Here is a 23,374-nt window from a genome sequence, read left to right as displayed (position 1 = left end):
TCTGGCTAGCTTGTGCCAGCTGCCTCTGCTGCACTTCACCTGCACGGTCAGCAGTGACAGCTTTACTGGTGGCAATGCAGGAGCAAAAAAAAAAAAAAAAAAAAATATATATATATATATATATTTCTGATATTATGCTGTCTGCTTAGACAAGAAAAAGTATCCAAAGGTGTCCTGCTGGTCTCGAAGCTTCTGCTATTATATAGGAATGGCAGGAAAGTGTTTGCAGATGTTCTTACTGTAGACTTACTGTCCTCACCAAAGCTGCTTTTCTTTTGAAAGCGGTACAATAGGATTGCTGGGGCTTCCCCACGGGTTAGGGCGGTAACTCGCAGCAGCCAGGGTAGGCTGTCTAGCTGCTGAACCCTCAGAAAGGCTCTCCGTTTTGAAGTCCTACTGAAATACATTGTCTCAAGGCATTTTGTAAGGATTGCAGGAAATCTGAAATGAACCTGCAGATTTTGGCAGATAAGCAGGAGGTGGCTGCCAGTCTGAGGCGCAGATGGAGTATCTGGAGAAGCCAAAGTGGCATGGGCTCGCTGTGCCTCCCATGGAAGCATCACACTGATTAGATTTTTAGTGCCTGAAATGGCCTAATTTAGGTTTTGAGATAAAATACGGAAGGGAGAAACAGTCTCTTCTTTATTTCTTTTTCACAGATACTTAGGAGATCGGAACCGTGTTTTAATTTTATTTTGTTTAACAGCCTGGGGTTGTAGAATATGATTTTATCATGTAAGTGAACTCCACAGCATTTTTTTTATCTGTGGATTAGGTAAGTCTTTGAAGATATTTTTTATGCTATGTTGCCAAGAAACTACTTCAAGGTTTATGGTTGCAGTAGACTTAGTCCTTAGTCTTTGCACCTTTTTAAAAAAAAAATTTAGTTTTAATTTTTAATGTGTCAGCTGAGGGAAGGGGTCAGGAAACTGGTGTTCACGCTCAGGATACTTTTTGGCTGAAGTTGCTAATCGAAGGCAGTGGAAGCTTAGTTTAGTTTTAATAGGAGCACCTCTATACACGCAGCATAGTCACAGCAAGAAGTTGCTGTCAGCTGAGTAAGTTACTCATGCCTGGGTGTGAGGGACTGCCATGGCCCCCAGCAAAAGCAGCTTTGTAAACACGCATTTGTATAGGGCTTCAGTAATAGCCTGTGCAGCATGAAATGTTCTTTCCTGCTGCTCAGCTGTCCTTTGACTTCCCTGATCAATTTTTAAACAAATGCATACAGACAAAACCATTTGCAGGCCTATTCTTAGTAGGCTGAAGCCTATTTAACAGGCGGTACTGTTAAGCAGGTTGATTTCCTTGATTCCTAACTCAGCTTTATGCAGCAGTTCTGGATTATTTTTTTTTAATTTCAATTTCTTATGCAGTTTTTCATATGCAGGTACAGAGATTTTCTTCTCTATGTAGCTGTGAAGTCACTCACTTGGAGTTTTGTGTTCAGTTAAGAACATGTGGTTGCTAAAATTAACCTGATGCTTCGATGAGTTTATTGTGAATAAACAAAAAGAATTGGCTACTAAAGTGAAAGGTTATTTGTCAAAGATTTACAAGTTCAACTGGCTTAGTGGGAATTTAGGTCTGTGCCTTAATAAACTTACTGGGAGGACATTAAAGGAAGATAACTTTATTAGGAATTCATAATGGGCCGGTTATTAATGGAAATAGTGCAACATTGTCTTATGAAGGAAGTATAGCAGGCCCAGAGGAGGGACACGAAGATGATCAAAGGGCTGGAGCACCTCTCCTATGAAGAAAGGCTGAGAGAGCTGGGGCTGTTCAGCCTGGAGAAGAGAAGGCTCTGGAGTGACCTCATTGTGGTCTTTCAATCCTTAAAGGGGTCTTACAAAAAGGATGGAGAAGGACCCTTTACTCAGGTGGATAATGTTAAGACATGGTTGAATGGTTTTAAACTAAAAGAGGATAGATTTAGATTAGACATTTGGAAGAAATTCTTTACTGTAAGAGTGGTGAGGCCCTGGCACAGGCTGCCCAGAGGAGGTGTGGATGCCCCATCCCTGGAGGTGCTCAAGGCCAGGCTGGATGGGGCTTTGGGCAGCCTGGTCTGGTGCCAATGGCAAAGGGGTGGGACTGGGTGGTCTTTAAGGCCCGTTCCAACCTAAGCCATTCTATGATTATTTAATTAATTTTATTGAATCTTTCAAAAGAAGGAGTGGAACCCATGCTTGACTGAGCAAAATGCTAATAATAGCGTAAATGAGAGCAGTTCTGCATTGTCTTGCAGATAAGCAGCAGTGTCAAGGCCTAAGCAATCCTGACACAGGGAATTGGAGTGATTTAAATCTAGAAGGATTTAAAAAAAAAAAAAAAAAAAAAAAGCATAATTGTCTAACTTTGAAGGTTCCTTTGGTACACTGAAGACCCCTCTAACCTGAAGGAGGCTGAATAGGCAGTTCTTGCATCGCAAGAGAGCACCACAAACAAGCCAAAGATGTCTGGGAAGAGACATCCTCCAGCCCTTCTTTTGGAGGTGGTCACTAGTTAGGTCAGGAGTGCAAGACCAGGCAGAGAGCCAGCAGCAGGGAACTACTTAGCATAGAGGTCAGGTGTCTCAGGGAGTGTGAAAAATTGTTTTTTTTTACTCCCTGGGCTGTGTTGTGTATCTAAAATTTCCCCATGTGAAAAGTGTAAATAGTCCAAAGAGCAGAGATTAGAGTGTCTTTGTCTTTAAAAGAAAGTGCATCTGAAAGATTGTCGCAGGTTCAAAACTCCTGAGATAAAGAGAGATGAAGAGTGGGGTTTTCAACTTGCTGGAGTGCTCTAATTACAATGGGACAATTCATCAAAGATTAAGCAATTTGGCCACATCTACGAAGCCAGTGAGAGAAGTCAGGTTTGAATAGATTTTCCAGCTGCAGTCACCAGTCCTGCCTACTACTCTGCAGATGTCACATTGATGGTGGGGTGGTTTCTATTATGAAAACAAATATGGTTCTGCTACTGAAAATGTTTTCTTCTCTTTCTGCTTTTCTTCTTTTTGTATTTGATCCCTAATGTTTGCAATTGTAATTTATATACATGGAGTATAATTTAAATATATAAGCTTATAATACATAGAGGATTTCAGATCTTGGAGCAAATCTGGTTAGAGAAGTTCATTTACAGAGTTAATCGTCTGGGATGAGGCTGTGACTTCTTGCCCCTTTGTGCACTGAGATTCTGGAATTCCGTGAACTTACACTTCTTTTGAAGTGTCTAGGTCTAGAGAGGTAAATTTAATGTATGTAGAGAGGTAAATTTAATGTATGTAATATCCATGTTTTCTGGAGTCTTTTAGTCTTTTGATTTTAGTTAGTCTTTTGATTTTCAGGCTTTTTTAATAATTCATTGCTTTGGCATACTCTGTTGTCAAAATGTTCCTTGGAGCCAACTGTAACTTCTAAATGTTTGTTTAAAATGTTCCATTACCATAGGTCATGCTTATCAATATTTTGTTGCTTTTATAGATTACCTTTCTCAAGGGATAGATCTCTCTGGAATAGAAGTAATTGAAAATGACCTGCTTTTTATTGGAAGAGCTCGGCTTGAGGTGGAAAGCCAGGCTAAACGGTTGCTTGAGCAAGGTGTGGAGACTCAGGTAAAATACATGTTCTTGTTTACTTCCTTTCAAAAGTGAATTTTAAAAAGTGCTCTGAGACTGATTTCCTTTGGTGTATCATTGTCTAATGGGGATGAAACATGAAAAAAAACTTACTTCCAAGATAAAGTCTTACACATCTATCAACATAAAAAGAAATCAACAAAAATAGCTTTGTGCAATACATTTATTTACAAGAATAAAAATTTTACAGGATCTGACCCTGAAAATTTGTGAGAAAGTGTGTGCAGATGTGAAGAGTTTAATTCTAAACAATGTGATAAAAGCCTGGTAATTGATAGGATTTTGCATTAAGCACACTATACTACATTGATAATATTGCCGATCTTTATAGATAAATCTGAAAAATGTAGTTTCTTTAAACTGTAAAAAGATTTCTACTTTTTATCTGTGCAGTTATATAATGAAATGATTTAAAGGATTAACCATTAAAACTTTAAAGAACATTCTAAACTTCGAGGTAGATGCTCACTATAGGGAATATCAAAATGAATATGCATAATTACTTTCATCCATACTAAATGTAATTACCTACATTTTTAATAGCCTGGCCAAATATATTATTTAACTGTTTGTAGTATCATTTGTGCTGTTCTCTAGCCTTTTTAAAATCTATGTTCTTTTGTCTATATTTTTGTTAGTATTCTTTAAAAAAAAGCATACTTTAAATCTACATTTCTACAGTAAGAGAAGAAATCTAGCACAAGTTCCTACCAAATTTGTTTTTTAATGAGAGAACAAAGAGGATTAGAGCAAGACATTTATATGCTGTTTGTAACCGACAGCTAAACTTCATTGTAAGACAGTATAGCATATGTTTATGGTATTGAAGGGTGACATGAAAATGGAATATACACAGAATGGAAAATCTCTTAATTAATTTGGCTTCATTAGATAATTGAGGATTAAAATGATTGGTATGTCTCAAATGTCTACTTCGATCTCTCATTTTAAGTGATTTTCTGTGGTAAGAATTAATGATTGCGGTAAACATCATTGACTAATTTTGATAGCAAAATGACAAGAAAAAAAAACAATCTTTTTTATTTAATTGCTATCCAAATGTTGAAACTCCTGGCTATTTGAGCATGTTGCTGAGCTGTGATTGGGCTTGTTACAAACCATGAAGCATGTGCTATGTTAAATAAAGACTGAATGAAGATAGGGCCTGAGAAAAAGCAAGTAGACATTTATTTCAGATGTAGCAAAAGTCTTCATCAGTGTCTACATCTTCTAGTTTTTCATGTCAGATTTGACCTTCTCTGATAATTTTCTCTTCATATTAAGTACTAAAGCGGAACTGACAAAGAAACCCTGGGGAAATCAATCCCACTCCACTTGAAAAATTGACAGATTTATTAGGTGTTCCAGGCTGTATCCAGGTAATCAAGAGGTTATTAAAGTATATGCCTGTTGTGCTTTAGCCAAGGGCCTGTTTCCAGCATGAAAGATTGTTTGAAAGATTGTTTGGAAGAACATTATTAGTGCTTAGTCATATCAGGAGTGGATATTTTCATGAAATGATGTTGGGGTATGCTTCACGGATTTGTTGTTGGATATGATGAGCAGATCAAATGTTGCAAAAAATAATGTGCTTTATAAAGCATGCATTCAGACATTGCCCAAGAAATCTAGAATTTGAAATAGGGCTAGCAGATAATGTGTCTTTGATTCTTATTATTTGCCTTTGATTCTTATTATTGTAGCTGTGTGTTTATTGGCAAGCTGATTTATGTTTATACCTTCCAAGCCCTGAGGTTTCCCATAAGAGGGCATAGGATCTTCATCTTTTCTTCTGTGTTTTGCAGCACAGAATCCCTTAGATAAGCAGCCTTCCTGCTAATTTCTGTTGTTAGAGCCAAGTCTGTACAATTGAGAGTAGTGCATCTGTGTTTTGTCTGAGTGGTTCTTCAGTTATTTGATACGTGTATTTGCAATTGCAGTTTTAATTTTCACTTGTGTAAATCTTCTGTGTAAATAGTACACGAGATTAGTGCCTACATTATGTTATCTTACCAAGAAAGTTTTCTTTGCAGGTTATCTCACACTTCAAACCCTTTCTGCTGTATTTTCATGCTTAGTGTGAGAATTTTCGTCTTCCAGCCAGGGGTGCCCAAACTTAGTTCCATCAGGTGATGATGGTGTTGGAGCCATTAGGAGCCCAGTCATGTGTGTGCAGAAAAGAGGTGCATTTCTATCTCACCATCTGTACTCCTGTCAAGGTGTAGCACTAGTTCTGAGCTAGGCTTGCTGTTTTAACCACAGTTTTGGGTCTCCTCTGAGGAAGAAAGATGGCTTTTTGCATGTATGTGTGAAATGGGTTAGAAAAATATGTGCTTCCTTTTGACTTTACCAATATAAACTTTTTAAATTTGTTAGGATATGAATGATGAGGACTATGGTATCGCTGAAGATTGACTAAAATACAAAATATCTGTGTAGGTCAAACAAGACACCATACGGAGATGAGAGTAAAACTTGTAATTCTTTGATTATGCACCTTAAACACAATTTGTCCCTCTGTGTGGTACTGACAGCTTCTGTATCTTTGGCCACAGATACTAAAAAATTTCCTTCTGTGTTTCCTGGATTGATCAATGGATGACTGACTGTCTTTCGTAAGGAAATTTTTGGATAAATTATGTGATATTTGTTGACCAGTTCCCATTAAGGTGTGGGCAGATTTATTTTCCTACCTAGCATGGATCTGGAGAGAGTTAAAGTCATTGATAATGAAGTTTTCTGGTGGTCTTGTAGTAAAGTTTCCTGATCATGTTAGAGAAAGCAAAAAATAAGTTAAAGCTTAGTAACTGTTCATTGTCCAAATGAATGTTAATTTGTCTGCAGTATTCTTTAATACATAGATTTATTTATTATTTTTTTTCCAAACAAAGAACTTTACTGATTATAATCTCGCAGAACAGAGAAGAGGGAAGAAAACAAAACAAACAAAAAAATCCCAAACTTTACTTCTGCAAGATACTCAAATGCTGGATTTGTATGCACACAATAAACATGTAAACAACACAGTCTGGACACAATTACTTTCATCTTTAAAATGTTACACTGAGCATATTTGGTGGCATTTTGAATTTTCATATTTTAACTCACTGGGTTGTGATTTGTTCTGTTTTTCCTTCTTTTTCGTAAAGAAATCCTCTCCTCCAAGATACATTGTCTCTGAGACAACTACAGCTTTTTTTTTCACATTAAAAAATTATTAATTAGATGCATATTTATAACTGTTCTTGACTAATGTTATTCAGTGCCTGAGAACAAGCGATTGGAGGATGAAGTATTTGCATAATTAACCATTTTTCTGGAGGTGATGATCTAGAAGAAGTTGCTCAATTTATCTCGGATCAGGGTCCTCTAAGATAGGTGCTTCTGTAGTACATCTTGCAGTTTAACAGCAAGATTGGTGACATTAATCTGATATCCTCTGCGGACCAGCAGTTAATCTTATGTCAAGGATCTCTAACAATAGGTGTTCTTTATTATCCTCAAGGGATTGGAGGGAAAAGTATGTGCATAATTGACCATTTTTCTGCAGGTTATCATCAAGAAGTTGCACAATTTATTTCATTTCAGGGTCCTCTGAGCTGAGTGCTTATGTTGTACAATTTGCTATGTTACAGCAAGATTGGTGAAATTAATTTTAAATCCTTCAAAGACCAGCATTTAATCTAATGCCAAGGACCTTAAACAATACATGGCACATCCTGTGGCAGCATGTTCCAGACATACAAATGTATGTCTTGAGCACTTGGAGGTGCTCAAGATGTTGGGATATTACGAATGGCTGACATTGGATTCAGTTTTTCATGTTTTTTGGTGAAACCTGCAAAAAGGTGATAATGTTGCATTCTTGAGTTATTTCTAATTATTACTGCCAAAGACATGGCTTTTGTAGCACTACTTTCTGGGTAAGGTCCTGTGATCTTGAATTTCTAATTATGAATCTTGCATACTTTAATAAGAGTGCATGTTTTATTGAAACATCTTTTTTCATTAGCTTATATTTTAACATTTCCCTTTGATGTAAGTAGGCTTGCTAATTTTTGCTAGTTTAGTGTCATCTTCAGATTTGAATGCTGTATAATGAAATGGTCTGTGCAAGTATATGAATGTGCTGTCTATAGTTGTCAGCTCCATGGAGAAGTGCTTAACCATAAAACAAAGTATAATGTCATAGTAGAATGGCACTTAGGCTGCCCCACAGTTGTGTACTGGGCTTCTTCATTTTTAACTTCAGTTCATTTAGCTTGGGATGTATTGTATTGCCCACACTGATGTACTGCGCTAGTTGAAAGAAAAAGCTGGACTTGCAGATGTTTCAGTCTGTTCTTTGCTTTGGTTTTCGTATTAGCTACCACATTGTGTCATACCTTCTAAAAATATAAGCCCTCATATACTTCAGAAGGCAAATGGAAATTGATTTAAATTAGGATTTAATTGTATGCATAAGTACTAAATGATCATTATAAGAGTAAATAAAGTAGAAAAATACGAGAAAAGAACTCCAATTTGGCACACAACTGGTCTTCTCTGTATCCATATTCTGTAGGTTATCCTCATTAAAAGTCTGGGAAAACTGGAGTTGAAATGCTACACAGGGTATGCATTTTTTTTAAAGTTGAAATGCAGTCATTGCTTTTTTGTTGCTGTTGTTCTGACATTTATTTCTACTTTGAAAGCTTGAAGTTGGAATTTAACCTTGTCACTGTCAAAAATGTAACCAGTATAGTACACTTCAGGCAGTAGCTGTTATGCTTCCTTATTATTCCGCAATCTTGATTCCCTGGAGGAGATCCTGATGAAAAAGCTGTCTCAGTCTAGTTTCCATAATAAAGTGATTGACTACAATACGATATAGAAATGGAAGGCATTTTTGGTTATTCATTTTGAAGTCAATTACTTGAATCTAGAGTAAGGAGATTAAGTATTACCTGTAAAAAGGAAATTTTGGACCTGTGTGCTACTTTTGGCATAGGGTGAGGGTGGTAGCTATACTTAACGTTAACTTTAAATCATCAAGTTGTGCTTAGTGAAGACAGAGGATGAGATCCACAGCTTTTTTTTAATATATATTTTTAATTCACGCTAGCCACCCATTTTAGTTACTTTATGTAATTATAACATAGACAGAGAAGACTTATTTCAACATGTCATATATTTTTTTCTTTTGCAATAGTTCTTTATGCATATAGGGGATTTTCACTTTATGTATCTTTACTTTATTCTAACCTTTAAGCTACTTTGTCACAGAGTAGTCATGTTGCATTATTCAATTTTATTTTTCGTCTTCAATATTATGGTTATGGTTTTCATGATCTTGTTAACTTGCTAAATCAAATTCCTTCATCTGGCCATCTGGTGCATGGCACTACTGAAGGAGTTTTCAATAAATCTAAATTAGTTCTTCCTTAAACTATTCTGTTAAAATGTGATATAGCAACGTATGGCTCATCTAACAACCAAAAAATATCTTCAAAGTGTGTGTTAGTTATGTACTACTTGCAAATGGTAGACTTCATGGGGATTAACCAAACCTTATGAAAATTTTCCATTTACTATTTTGGACTAAAAAGAGTTCATTTTATCTTAAAGTATGATCTAATGGAACTGAAGTGTTAACTGTGTTTCAGTAAGTCAAAATCACCAAGCTAAACACTAAGTATGAATTTATGTTTCTGAACTATGGATTAAAATAAACCACAGATTTCTCTGCAACATAATCGGCTGATACCGATATAACCTAGAATATCCTTTCAGTTTCCATAGGAACAGATGATAGAATGTTTTGAATTTTGGAATAGCTAAAATGAATGTCTGGCTTCAATATAGTTCACTTTTATTTTGCAGCTTGCAACCTCTGCATGTGAGGGCTAAAAACGTGCATAAAAAAGAAAAGTGGAATATTCCCAAAACTCATATTAAAATGTATTTTAGTAATAGTAGCAATAATAATAATAAAAATATTATTTTAAGTCATTTCTGTGCATAATTACTCAGGTGTTTTACTATACAGGTAGAAAAAGTGTTTCAAATTCCATAGGAAAATAGAAACTGCGTATTATTCTTGTTCGCTAATACCTCTTCAAATGTTTCCCAACCAAAAAAAATGTGCCTAGTAGGCCATCTCTAATTTAATCTTCAGCCGTTGCTTCATCTCACCGTGTTTCCCTGTAGAGGTATGTTTTCTCATTGGAACAATTTGTACAACACAAGCAAGAACTTCCTGTAGCCAGAATGAAAAGATCAGCAAGACCTTGGTGAAATGCATACCATGTTGTATAGGTGAATATGACTGGAAGTGATAAGCTAAGAAAGACAAGGAAATATGCTAGCTGTAGTTGTACTTGTTTTATTAGATGCTTGACATTTTTCTTAACAGGTCATGTTGCTAAATCAGAGAAGTGCTGCTTTGAGTGTAAGAACATTAAGATTTAAAAGATACCTCTTGGTTTGGGATGAATAGATATGTGACTCGAACGTTTATGTAGAGGGAAAATATGGAGGCCTTGTTAACAAACAACAGGGATTCTCAGTGCCTGAAACCTGAGGCCGCAGGAGCGTCGATAATGTAGGACTGCTCAGTACTTGAGCTATTTTCATTTGTTATAACATTTCAGATTCTTGATCTTTAAAACATTCTGTACTCAGAAACTAGTATAGTACTGGAAGGAAAAAAAAAAAAAAAAGAAACAAGGAAACAAGCAAGTGCAAGTAAGTTAAATAAGTATGAACAAATAAGTACCATGTTAACTCAGGATAAGTTCTTTTCAGTACAACCATTTTTTGGTCTGCGAATGGAGCTACATTGTGCTAATGTTCAAATAATAACTTTCTCGAATATCCATATTACAAGATTATTTTTAGCTACCATTAAATAGAAGGACTCACAAGGGCTGTAGTTATCTGAACATATGGGCAAGTTTAATAACAATATTTTGAAAATACAAGGATTTTCACATAAGAGTGTTATTTGGATATTAGAATATAATTTACTGTTGCAAATGTGCAGAGGACACTGTGTCACATATTTCCTTCTGAATATTGATTAATAATTTTTATTTGATTTTATTAATGCTTTTATTGATGGTTCTGGTTAGCATTTTGCATCCTCTGTTAGAAAATTCTTCACAAAGTGTAGTACTTGGCTTAAGCAGGTATTAGCAAACCTCATTCTGCAGGTATGCAAATGCAGAGTAGTTCTAATGAGAGGAAGTTGGAAGCTTCTTAACGAAGTATTTGTGCTAGCAAGTTTCTATGCCTTAACAATTAGGCCTTTTTTCATGGGGAAATGCTTTTTTTTTCACACTATGAAAATAATGTTTATTTGTTTTTAGATAGGTCCTGGAAGCCTCTGTTTTGTAACAGGACTATCTGTAGCTGTAATTGCTCATCTTTCCAAATCTAGTGCAGTGAAAGTAGAATAAGCATGGTAAAATGGAACTAAATTTTAATTCTTTAATTTATGTCCAGCAGAAAGTTTCTGGGCGTGAGAGGGTGGTAAAGAGGCTACAGCTAAGCACCTTCCATCAGTGTTATTTCCCAGTCGGTAACTCTTGCTTCGAGCTTTCCTTCCAAGATCCCTAACTGTTAAGCAGCAATGTAGCTGTGCAGCAAGCTCACCTGCAATTGACTCCATATCGTTTCTTGTTCAATATTCAGTGTCAGGTTTGGTTTTTAAAAGGTTAAAAGATGATTTTGCACCAGATATTGAAGTTATGAAGTGCTGGTAAAATGTTCGCACCAATATCTGATGCAAAACAAAAACAAACAAACAAAAAAAAACAAACAAAAACCAAACCAAACCAAACCAAAACAAACAAACAAACAACAAAAAAAAAAAACACAAATTTACTTTTTTTGCGAGTTACTTTGTCACAACATATTGGGGACTACAGTTGCACAGTTTAGGTTATGGCTTCAAAAAAACTTCATATTTAATTAGATCCACGTTAGAGGTATTTTTTTTCCTTCTTCCCTCCCCCCTATTGTTTTTATTCCTTCAAATCATATTAAACCAGAGAACTGAGAAATGGAATGATCGTTTCCTAGGTTTGGGTTGCTTGACTAGTTCCACTGGGGTGATGGCAATGGCAGCACAGTGCCTAGTCGCATACATGTTCAGGAATATGGCATCTTTGTCTGTCCAGCTTCTTCCATTATACTACTATTTTATAAGACCTCAGAAGCCTTCAGAGGCACTCAAATTGAGATGACGAAGCCATGTCCCCTCACACTAACCACCTTCCTCTATTGATTTCCAAACCGAAACACCAGCTGCACCCACCACCTACCACCTGAGAGCTCTGTTTCTCTCTGAGATGTTCCCGTTGATCATCCTGGGGTTCAGGCAAGCCTGGCAGAGCCAGAAACTGCCTCTTCCTTGGCTAACAACACAGCTAGTGTCCCCTATACCCCACACCTATACAGGTGTGGGCTTACGGGTTTGGGTGGCTTGGCAGAGGGATGTTTCTGGTAGATCATCTCTTAGTGCTCTTGGCAATTAGTTGTACGTCTGCTGGACACGTGTTGCACGGAGCAGTTCTCATCAAACTGCAAAGCAGACATCCCCAATAGGATGCTCTGAATAGCAAATGAGGCAGGAAGCAACCTTCCCTTTTTCCCTTTTCTCTCTAGCAGGTAGTACATTGTGGCGTAAGGAATTCGTAATTAGTTGATATGAGGCAGAGGGTAATAAGCAAATATTGAAAATAGCAGAAAGCTGGAGACTGGGGTTTTGGGGAAAAATCTGCTTGGATAGAGACATGCATATTTAATAAGTCTTCAATAATTCATGCAATATTAATGTGATGTGTACGGTAATGCAAGTGTTTAGTAATGTTTTTGGCTGAAATTCTAATACCTAATTGGGATTTTAATTTCTGTCTTAAAATTCCTTTGGAACAGGTAGAATTAACCGAAGTAAACATTAATTGTGCTACAAACATGTCTGCTCTAGATATTTAACTGAAAATAGTTTAGTCCTTACAGTAATTTACAAATCTGCTTTTATCAAAAGCTTTTATTAACTGAAAACTGTCTGATTTTCCAAATATTTTTGTGCCATGATCTCTTTTAATGCCTTTCCCAGAGAATCCATCACTATCTAAGCTGTCATTTTTTTCCTTTATTGTTTTTTTTCTGACAAGGTACTGCTTTATGTTTGCTAGTCTGATTTAAAAAAAAAAGACAGCTGCAATGAATGGTATAAAAGGAAGGTCTATGTTATAAAAACAACAAAAAGGGAGATATTTTTGCTTTGCTTTTTGGGGTTGATAAGAGCTTATACATTTGCAATATTTTATGAAACTGTTGAAGCTAAATTTGTAGCTTATGTTTCTACGCTACACCCAGTTATATAAAAAAATTTTCAAGCTTTCATAAAATGGACGTTGAAGAATTTTTGTATCAACTTTGTTACAAAATATGAGCTTTTTAATAAAATATGGCATTATTAATGTACAAGAAGGTGAAGATTGTTTGAGCAATTACTTGAATAAACAGTAAGTTAAATCCTGAGGCAGATCCAGCATCCTGCTGGGTAAACATGCCAGAAACTGCAGAAAAAGCGAAAGCACCGGAATTTTTGAAGAGTGTTCATGCCAGAGATCCAAACGTGCAGATTTTTGCAGGTCCACTGGATTTATTTTCCAAGATAGAGTTTTGCCCCATATATGGCTTGCTTTCCAAAATAAAAGGCTTTATAACCCAGCAATGAACGATGAATTCCTTGGTGAATACTGTTGGGAACACAGTGCTAATCGGTAAGTATGTGAGCATACGTTATAGAAACCCACATTTTAGGCAGCATCACTACAGCGTAATACAGATAAAATAGCTGCAAAGATGGCAATGATAGTATTTTCTTTAATCGAGCTAAAATTAGTTCATGCCAAAGTATATCCCTTGTAGTCTGGTTGCTGAACCATGCTGAAGCGTGCACACGACTGCTGCTGCCTCTATTAGGCTCGAGGAATGTAAGCATGGGAGTGTGTGCCCACGCTGCAAGCGAGATGGACAGCATGTTGATATTTTCGTTCTGTTCTCCTTGCTTGTGAAGTGTACATGTAGCAAAGGTTATTGGATGCTGACACATCTTCCCTCTCCAGAACTCAGAGGGTGGGTATTTTTTGTAACTCTTTCCCTCCAGGAGGGGGAAAGGAGGATGAACTGTGCTCTCCCCCTCCCTCCTCTAGCACTGTATGTGAGCAAAGTTAAAATCTATATGCATATGGGGAGGAATGTGTGCAGGAGTAGGAGTTACCAGTGAGGAGGATGGGAGGGTGCCATATGTTCTCCTGCACTGCAGGTTTTACTGTTCCCCCGAGACTGTTGTTCTGAAATCCTATTGATTTCTTGTCCAAAAAAAAAATCAGTTGTCTTGCAATAAGCAATCAGTATTGTGAAAGATTTGGCTCTTATTGCTTATGGTTGCTATCCTTGCAATTATTGGGATGTAAGCTCTGACTTATTTGAGGAAATCCTAAGTCACCTTGTTTTTTGTTATGAAGGATTTTCCTGCATTCAGATCTAGGTCAGTATTTATTATTATAGTCTTTTTTTTTTTTTTTTTTTTTTTTTTTTTTTTTTTTTTTTTTTACTACATATTGCAAATCATGTTCCTGAAGCACATGAGTATTGCCCAAAAGAAGCCCAAAAGAAATGCTTACTATGAAATTAATGTTGCTTACTCTTTGGTGCAAATTTTCTTCTGCCTAAGGAGAAGTTAATGCATGAGGCTTTTTCCATTCTGTTCCTTTCTACATGACTCTTATTTTATCCCCTCTTAAAATGTTAACTAGGCATTTGCTGTGCAAAATCCTGTACAAATAAGTACAAGCAAACTTTACACATATTGAAGACTTTTTCAGTTGCTGGGTTACTATGGGCCATTCTTCTATACATTTGGAAAACACCCTCCCTTTAATTTACCCAGGCATCAACACTTCCATCACAGCTTAGAATTAAGCTGAACCTACCTCACGATCAAGGATATTTTTCTTCTTAATACCAAGTAGCATTCTTCCTGGAGACCATCTGACTGTGTTTTCCTGTACTGAGCGATGGGAAAGCATCGCCATATGAAGTTTACATTGCTTCATTGCAGGTTATAAAGCAATCATAAAATTAATGAATTTATAGACTTTTACAGTGAGCTAAGAAGCCTCGTGCTCATGTAATCTGACCTGTGGTGTCCTGGACATAGATTTAATTCATTAGAACCTGAATTGTAAGGTGTGAAGCAGAATAACTATTTTAAGATGTGAATTACATTCTAAAGCAAGGGTTAGATAATCTCTTCAAGATTGACCAGTCTTGAATTTGAAATGTTTTGTGCAAGAAACCACATCAGAAAGAAACCACGTCTTTGGCCTGAGGTGCTCAACACACCAAAGCTGCTGGTAAAATAAAGTATGTCATGAGAATAATGGTCTGGCATGTAAACATCTGAAAGATGATTTCTAATGCGTATTATTTAAAAATGCAAGTTTGCTTACAACCACTTCTATACATAATCTGGAATTACTCTTTTCAGTTTGGAAGTCTCATGATTTTATAGAACATCTTTGGGATTTCCTCTTCAGAGAAGAAAAATTTTAGCATAGGTTTTACTTCTTTTTAGAGATTTTTTTTCTTCTAATTCTAAAATAAATGATAAGAACTTAAAAAAAAATAAATTAGGTTACTTGCTTTAACTAAAAATTAGTTATTTAGTCTACAACCGATTTTTTTTCCCTGCACTCAAAGTACGTCGTACATTATGCCTTGGTAGTTCTATATATGGGGCAGGGAACTTTAATCCTACATCTTGACATATAACTGTGCCTTGTTCTAATTACTCTTGCACACTAAATTCCTTTAAAGACTATTTCTATTGTATCTATATACATTTTTTATGAACAAGCTATTAATACCCTTTTTTTTTGGAAATTCTACTAGTAAATACTCTGTGCCCCAGGTATAAATACTAAATGTTCTAAAGCACTGTGATGTTTTCTAGTGTAATAGTATTATGCACTTCAGTTTCTATAAGGGGTGTTTGCATCTTTGTTTTCTATAACACATTTTAGCCTTATTTATATTTCATGTTATTTAAATTCAGTTTATGTATCTTTCGAACAAGGGGAAATACAAGGGGGATGGTAGCTGGATTTTAATAATAGATGAGGAAAGAAGTTGTGATTGTAGTAGTATTCCTAATGCCACTTTAGTCAAGAATCTTTGTCAACAATCCCTTCCAATCTGTTATATGTACGGAAACTCCTTATTTTGTTACTGAGAATTCAGAGGAGTGCTGGCAAAGCTAATTTCTGTTTCCGTTTAGAGTTCAGGTTCTCCATTTCCATTCTCCTTCCATTTTGTAGAGCTTTTTCTTACTGTAATTCTACATGAAGTATGGGTCAATAAAAATCTTGGCCTCTAAGTAGTATTTATACTATTGCTCTGCACATTCTGGGCAAGATCAAACGTATGTCACGTCCATACATCATCCCGTTAGGCAGTAGCATCACATATGAAACTTGGATTGGAGCACTAGATGTATTGTAGTAGTCAGCCAGTAATGTTGAGAGGTTTGTTTGTTTATTTGTTTGTTTTCCCCAAGTTATAATTATAATGACTAGTGATAGGCACTGTATTGATGTCTTTAATTAAAGACATGTTTTTTTGAAATGTGTATCCCCAAACAGAAGAGATCTCATGTTGATGTGAGAGGAATTCACATTCCATATGCCTTACTGTGACATTTCATTAAAACAGATTATGGTGTCTGTGCTTTTTGAATTCTAAGCTTGTCCAGCTTGAGAAGTTGTGTATCATCATGGCTTATTGTCATATGCATATTTTAATAAACCCCTGCTGGTTTTAGGTCCATAAGAGCGAATGGTGAATAGTACTTCAGTTAGAACAGACATTGGGAAACCCTTTAAAATCCTTTTAAAACAATGTCCAAAGATATTGGGAGACCTTTTAAAACCCTTTCATTGGGTTATCCCACCCAGTTCTTCATGTTTTTATATTCAAAGATGGAATGTAAATCCCAATCACATCAACATGAGCTCTCTGGTTTTGGGGTACGCATTTCAAAAAGACCCAACAACCCTCTTTAATTAAAAACATGAATATAGCGCCTATCACTAGTCTTTATAATTGTAACCCAATTCTTTATGTCCATCTTATGGCAATTCAATATATACCATGTTTTCTTGGTTTGCTTATGAGAAAGTCACGTAAAATAGTGTCATCTGTGCTTCAAATCAAAATGTGTTATCCATCTCCCATTCAAAGATACGTTACTCTGTCACAGAAATAAATTACTTTGGTTTGGCATGATTTGGTTCTGACAAAGCCATCTCAGCTTTATTTAGCACCATATTAAAATTTCCTTGTGCATATCAAAAGGTAATTTAACTGTGCAGTCAAATGTAAATAAGTTATTACTTTGTGGCAACAAGACTGTATAATATTACAGTGCTATTTGATGGTCTAGTTTTGAGGAACAGAAATGTAATGTATGAGATGCTAATTTCAGAATACTACTAGTGCTAATGACTTCGTTATACCAGAACTTTAAACTCCTTAATGTCTTGTTTGGATTTCAACTCAAGTTTCTGGGAATTTGCTCAGGTAAATTGGCAATTAAGGTACTTTCTGGACGTAATTAGTGAAGCATACTTTAATTAATAAACTTGCAATCATTACCTGTAAGTTGTGTTCTTAAAGTACTACAGCTTGGCTAATGAAAACGTTTACAACCTATATCATTCATGGAGAACAATAGTAGAATACTCCTTATTACATTTTGCAATGAATCAGTGAGCTCTCTTCTCTTTCTTCAGCCCCCGCTGCTGACAGCTATTTTAAGAACAGAATTAATACTTACGTATTTACAACTCCTGTAAATCAGATGGATTAGAGAAAATAAGTTGTAGACAATGCCAAAGTTGGAGTACATTTTCTAAAGTGTATTACACATCAGCGGTAAATGTATAGCAGAACTCCTCTATAATAAATTAAAGCATTTATGAAAAGCCTGGACTGTTTACTAACTAGTATGCATATTATCCTACTCATTCTTGTTGTACTTTTGTATGTAGTTGGGCACATGCAGGTAAGAAGTGAGATCAGACATTTTTGTGGGCTGCTATGGTTGGTTCTCTGACAGCTAAATGAGATGCTAAAATGGAGCTAACATAACCTGCTCCAAAAACTTTTTTTTTTTTTTTTAATTCACATATTTGGAGTTTAAATACAGTTTCTGACCAATCGTTAAATTGGATGCGAAAGTGTATGAACTCTAGAAGAGTTTTGCATTATCTCGTGGAGATACAGCCATGATTCATTATAGCTTTTGTGCTTTTTCTTACTGCAAGTCACCACTTTGAAGTCTGGGTGATGGACTAGGTCAGCAGTTGCTGTTTAATTATTCTCATCTTCCTATAAGGTGCTATTAGCCCTGACTTCTTCAAGTCACATTTACTGTTTTTTTTTTTTTTTTCTTTCTTACTAATCACACAGGTCAACATTTGTGAATGGATCTTTGCTAACAGTCCCTGAAAAAAGGGGATGGACAACTGGTAGTGTTTTCTTTGGGCTTTCAGTTTCCTTTTTTTTCCAGAAAAGTTTGAGTCTTTGACTTTGAAATCTTTACATCTGAACAGTCAGTTTCTTGAGCACATGGTAGCCAAATTTATCTCCACTTATAGCTATGACTCTTTTGAACTGTTTTAGAAAGCTGTTTTCCTTCTAATTGTAACTTCGTATTTTTGGAGTGTGTGTATCCCTGCAGAATGTATATATATTAACCGGGAGAAATGTGCTAGAAATAATAGAGGTTAAAGATTTTAAGAGTGACTACTTAAAGATACAATAAGCAGCAAAAAATTCCTAAGCGTTATCCTAAGCACAAAGCTAACACTTAAAAAAAAAACAAACACTACTGATACTACTGGTCAAGAGAATAATTAAAAACATCAGAGATGTTGCTGAGAAGGTGCTTTCTTTTATTCCTTTTGACTCGCTGTGGAAGATGCTGGGGAAAATACATCTGCTTTTCCAAAGAAGATATATAGAAGATATTCATGTAATTATATAATTTGGGAATACAGCTATGTTCAGAATACTCTAAACTGGACAAATCACTGTCTCAGTAGTAGCATTCAGAAGTGTTTCAAAAAGAGAACAAGAAAGTGTAGGGGTATAAAAAACAAACAAACAAAACAACTGTTACAAGAAGATACCGTGAGGTTATTTGGCTTAGAAGTCAGATAAGTTGAACCAATAAAATATAAGGAATTATCTAAAACAGTGACTGTTACACAGAAAAGTTGGTATCTGTTAGACTTCCCAGTTTTTATGAAACTGACCAACATTTATACTTCTTTAATTCATTTCATTATTTTTAATAATCTTGATTTACTGTAGTTTAGTAGATTGTGCTTTGGGGGGTGAATTTCTCTACAAAATTGGCCAGAGCTCCTTTAGATTTATGGATTGATCAAATTCTTGACAACAGGGAAAAGTGTAATTTTAAAGCAAGATCATATTAAGTAGTGAGAAGTCCTTTGAAATGAGACTTTAAGAGAGGGAAAAGAATTTGAAGACAAACACATTTCCCTCAGATAAGATGCTGATTTTGATTTTTAAATTTCTATGTTCATATTCCGTCAACACTAAAAATGAATGTTAATATTTTGAAATTGAATATTTGCTATTTCTTTCATGAAAAAGACTATTTTTTTAAAATCAAAGCCTCATTTCAAAAAGCATCACCTTTCTGCATATGTATTTTTGATAGAAAAGAGTCCCGATGGAAAACTTTTGACTGAAAGTGGTTCCTTAATTATTTATGAAGCCATTAGTGGAGGCAGAATACTGATGTAGACATACCTTTAACCTGATCAGGAATATCACACAAAAGCCATTAAATAGTTAACCTGGTGTAAAAGTAAACTTATATTCAGTGTAATTAAATCAGATGGCATCTCTGAATGCCACTAACAGCAGGCAGAATAAGACTAAATTGCTGTTGCAGATTTAGAATTAGTTCTGAAATGTTGAACTTTGAGTTAGTGAGGTTAGCAGCATATGCTAGTTAAGGTTTCTCAGTGGTCTCAGGAAAAAATAAAGGAATGTTAGTATGTAGTACAATTTTGTAAAAGCTGTCCTCTCCTGTAAATACAGATTTTATTTTGTTTTTAACAATATTTAACAATTTGTTAAATATTAACATCAGAATCTATGAAGTTGTTAGTACAGAACATCTCAGAAACAATGACATTTAAAATGTAAATTTCAAGATTTTTAATGTATGTCACAGTAATTCCATTAAAAGTCTGAATAATCTCTGAAGAACTTGCTAGATTGGAGGAAAGGAATGGATTTTGTTATAAGGTGAATTACTTTCACTTTAGTAACTTACTATACAACTTAGTAACCAAAGTAACTATATTTTGACAATTAAAAAAATAAAAATCTTTGTCATGCTTTAATATTCTCATCATGCTAAGACTTGGCAGGGACACATAGTATCAGGAGGTCAATGAAAACTTACTTTTGGTTATTGCTTAAGTGAGTGTAGATTACAACTTTGCTGAGTAATGCAGTAATTTTGCTATATTTTTCAAGCTTAGGAATTTAATACTAATAGTAATAACTCTGTACATAACACAATAGGTTCTCTTTCAGAAATAATAGTCATAATAAGATAAACAGAGAAATCTCGAGTCCTCAAACAGGTTTCTTCTGAACAAATTTATTCTCATGTAAAATAAGTATTAAAGGCAGTTTAACTGATGAATATCTACACAATTCATCCTCACCCGCTGGCTGCTACAGTTACCCTTGGTTTGGTGTAACCGGATGACATAAGTGATGTCACGCTGTTTATCCAAATGACATTGGTACTGGAAAGAGCTATTATTAGTCCAAATGTTTCCCTTCCAGGAGTCCATTGGAACCCGATTGTCCCTATTTGGGTTTATATTAATACAGGCCCCTGAAAAAAGTCGTGCCCCCTTTAATACAAATTTTCTTGCCTCTCTTTTTTCCTTTAAAAAGCAAGCGAGCTACACCTGGAGAAAATTATGCTCTTCCTCTAGCAGCATTTTTCCCCAAGGAGTATAGTATAAAGTCTCTGATCTAGAGTTTTAATAAAAGGGATATCATATTCGATGTCAGAACAATTCCACAAAGTTCAGAGGAGTTGTGAGGAATTACAAGAGAATTTGTGTAGGTACAGCCTGGTTTTAGTTTAGTTCTGAACATTAGCTTGAACCCAACCATTTCAAGCTTTGAAGTCAGAAACTTCTGCAAGCATTAAAGATCTGTACAGTGTGGTTGTTTCTGCTAGGAAGGACTAGCTGACCTTCAATGAAGTGTAAGAAAATACATATTCCTTTTGTCTGTAGCCATATAAAAGAATGGGTCTGACTGAACAAATGCATTTTTTATTGGCTTGAGGTCCAGCTTTTTTTTCTTTGTACCCTCGACCAATTCTAAATGCAATGCTAAGACTTAAAGCATGCAGTAGAAACAAGGCTGAGTGTTGAAGATGCTGTTTTCAGCTTTTCTTAATGAAAAACATGCATTTGTGGAGTATAAATCTATGTTTAAATTGCATCTCCTTGGAGAGTCATCTTAATGCCTGCTGATGAAATTCAGCACTTCGCTGATGCTTGAGCTAAAGCATGGTCCTTTAATACAAGAACTGTTCAATCATTATCATCATGGCAGAGTGAAGGATGATGCCTTACACGGATGTCCACAGAGGCTGATAATAGAGAAACTGATCCAGTTTACCGGACTGGAGCAGGATTAGTGTTATTCTTTGAATTTCTATTGCCAATTTGGAATGAATGCATAGGACTCTGCCACACTTATGTCTGGAGAAGAAGCCGGTGTATTTTAGGATTTATTTTTACATTATCAGATCATCCTTTAGTCCCTTAGAGGCTTAAAGAATATTTATATTGTCCTTGAGATTTTTTATGTGTAAACAGACGCTAGCTTCTCCCTGATGTAATGATTTAACAAGCAAAGTTCAAATGAGCAATAAGAAACCATAATTTCTTCAGTGCTGCCTTATGTGCTTCATTAGCAAACAAGGGTAGTGAACAAGGATTCATCACCTCCTTAGCGAAACAGGACAAGTCAGTATGGCAAATGGGAATAGATAAAGGAATATGGCTTTCTCAAGTCATAGGAATCCTTGCCATAGTTTGTCCTAAGATCTACAATACGAGCTAAACCTCTTGTGTTTTAAATATATTCAGAACTTGTCTCGATTGATCTGATACTATTTTACTGGAGTCAGGAACTCGTAATGAAATGTTTATTATTTCTTGTAATAACTGTTAGAGGTTTATGAATATCCCACGTATTTCTACCCCCAAAAAAAACCCAAAGAGCAAACAGTGCAAAACAGAGCAAAAGCACTTTTTGTTAGCAGACCTTTTAATGGGCTGTGGTTGACCATGCTATTAAATGGACTATTTTAAGTGGGTTCAACTGCTGATGTTTTTGCGTAAAGCTTCCCCTCTACAATTCTGCCAAAAAAATAATAGCGTGAGAGAACTTGAAAAAAGAAAAGTATACTTATTGTTTGGCTATATGCAACTTTAGAGGAGTACTCTTAGGTCATCTTAAAGATTGTTTTGTCCAGACCAGAATTATTTGATTTGCACTTAAATTCCAGTAATCGGTGCTAATAGAACAATTCATATAGTTCAATTTATTTATGACAGTGAAATAGATCCAGGTCAGGAAAGGCTTAGATCACCTTATCTGATCTCTGCAGTTTTTTCAGCTACAGCATTTTAGCCTCAAGATGTGCCGTAATCAGGGCCATGATCCAGACGTCAGCATGTCAAGGAGCTGACAGGGTGAAATATGCCCTTGCAAACACTTCGGAGGAAGAGTAAGATGAAATCCTACTTTTTAGTAAGATGAATTCACCACTTTTCCAGGAACCACAGTTGTTACATGGCCTTCTGAAGTATTTCATTGTGCATTCTCCTTAGAATTTATTACGTTTCAAGAAATTTTCTTTGGTAAATAAGGAAAGACTGGAGAATTAATCTTGTATTTTCACTTACTTTTATTTTTTTCTGAAATAATATGAAGGTGTTGTTTTTGTATGGTTAGTTGACTATTTACTTAAAATGAACTAGGGGAGAGAGAACACAAGGGAGGTATGGAAAGTAGCTGGAGGTATAGATGAACATAATCTATGGTTAGAGCAAATCTAGTTATTAGGCTTCTCAGTGTAAAAACAGACCAATTTTGATTTCCAAGGATTAAAGCACATAACTTTTATTTAATTTTGTGATAAGACTTTATGGTACTTCTCTTAATCCAGCCTTGTAACTGTCAGCAATGTCATTGGAATTAGTGTATGGAATTACTGTATGGAGAGTGAACTGCTACCTGTTGTGGATACATTCAGAAAAAGTACACTGATTGTGCAGAGAAAAAAACTTTTATTTTATTTTATTTTATTTTATTTTATTTTATTTTATTTTATTTTATTTTATTTTATTTTATTTTATTTTATTTTATTTTATTTTATTTTATTTTTTATGTATTTATTTATTTTTCTAGGAGAATTAATGCAGGGTGTTATAGACTCAAAAAAAACCCACAGAGTTTAAATACACAGGGACGGCAAATACGACATGGAAGACAGAGAGGGAGAGTGCATGTTCAGGTTAAAGCATTTATTGAGTGTGTTCTTGC

General features: G+C 35.4%; 1 protein-coding gene across 1 annotated transcript in view; it reads left to right on the top strand.

Moving 5' to 3' along the window:
• Positions 1-23,374, top strand: part of COG5 (component of oligomeric golgi complex 5) — a 188,707-nt gene that overhangs the window by 81,813 nt on the left and 83,520 nt on the right. Inside the window, exon 7 of the mRNA XM_032193577.1 lies at positions 3,474-3,604. Coding sequence (XP_032049468.1) covers positions 3,474-3,604 — 131 coding nt within the window. The remainder of the gene's footprint in view (positions 1-3,473; positions 3,605-23,374) is intronic.

Source organism: Aythya fuligula, chromosome 1, assembly GCF_009819795.1.
Source record: "Aythya fuligula isolate bAytFul2 chromosome 1, bAytFul2.pri, whole genome shotgun sequence".
Lineage (NCBI taxonomy): Eukaryota > Metazoa > Chordata > Aves > Anseriformes > Anatidae > Aythya > Aythya fuligula.
This window is presented reverse-complemented; position numbering and strand designations above follow the sequence as displayed.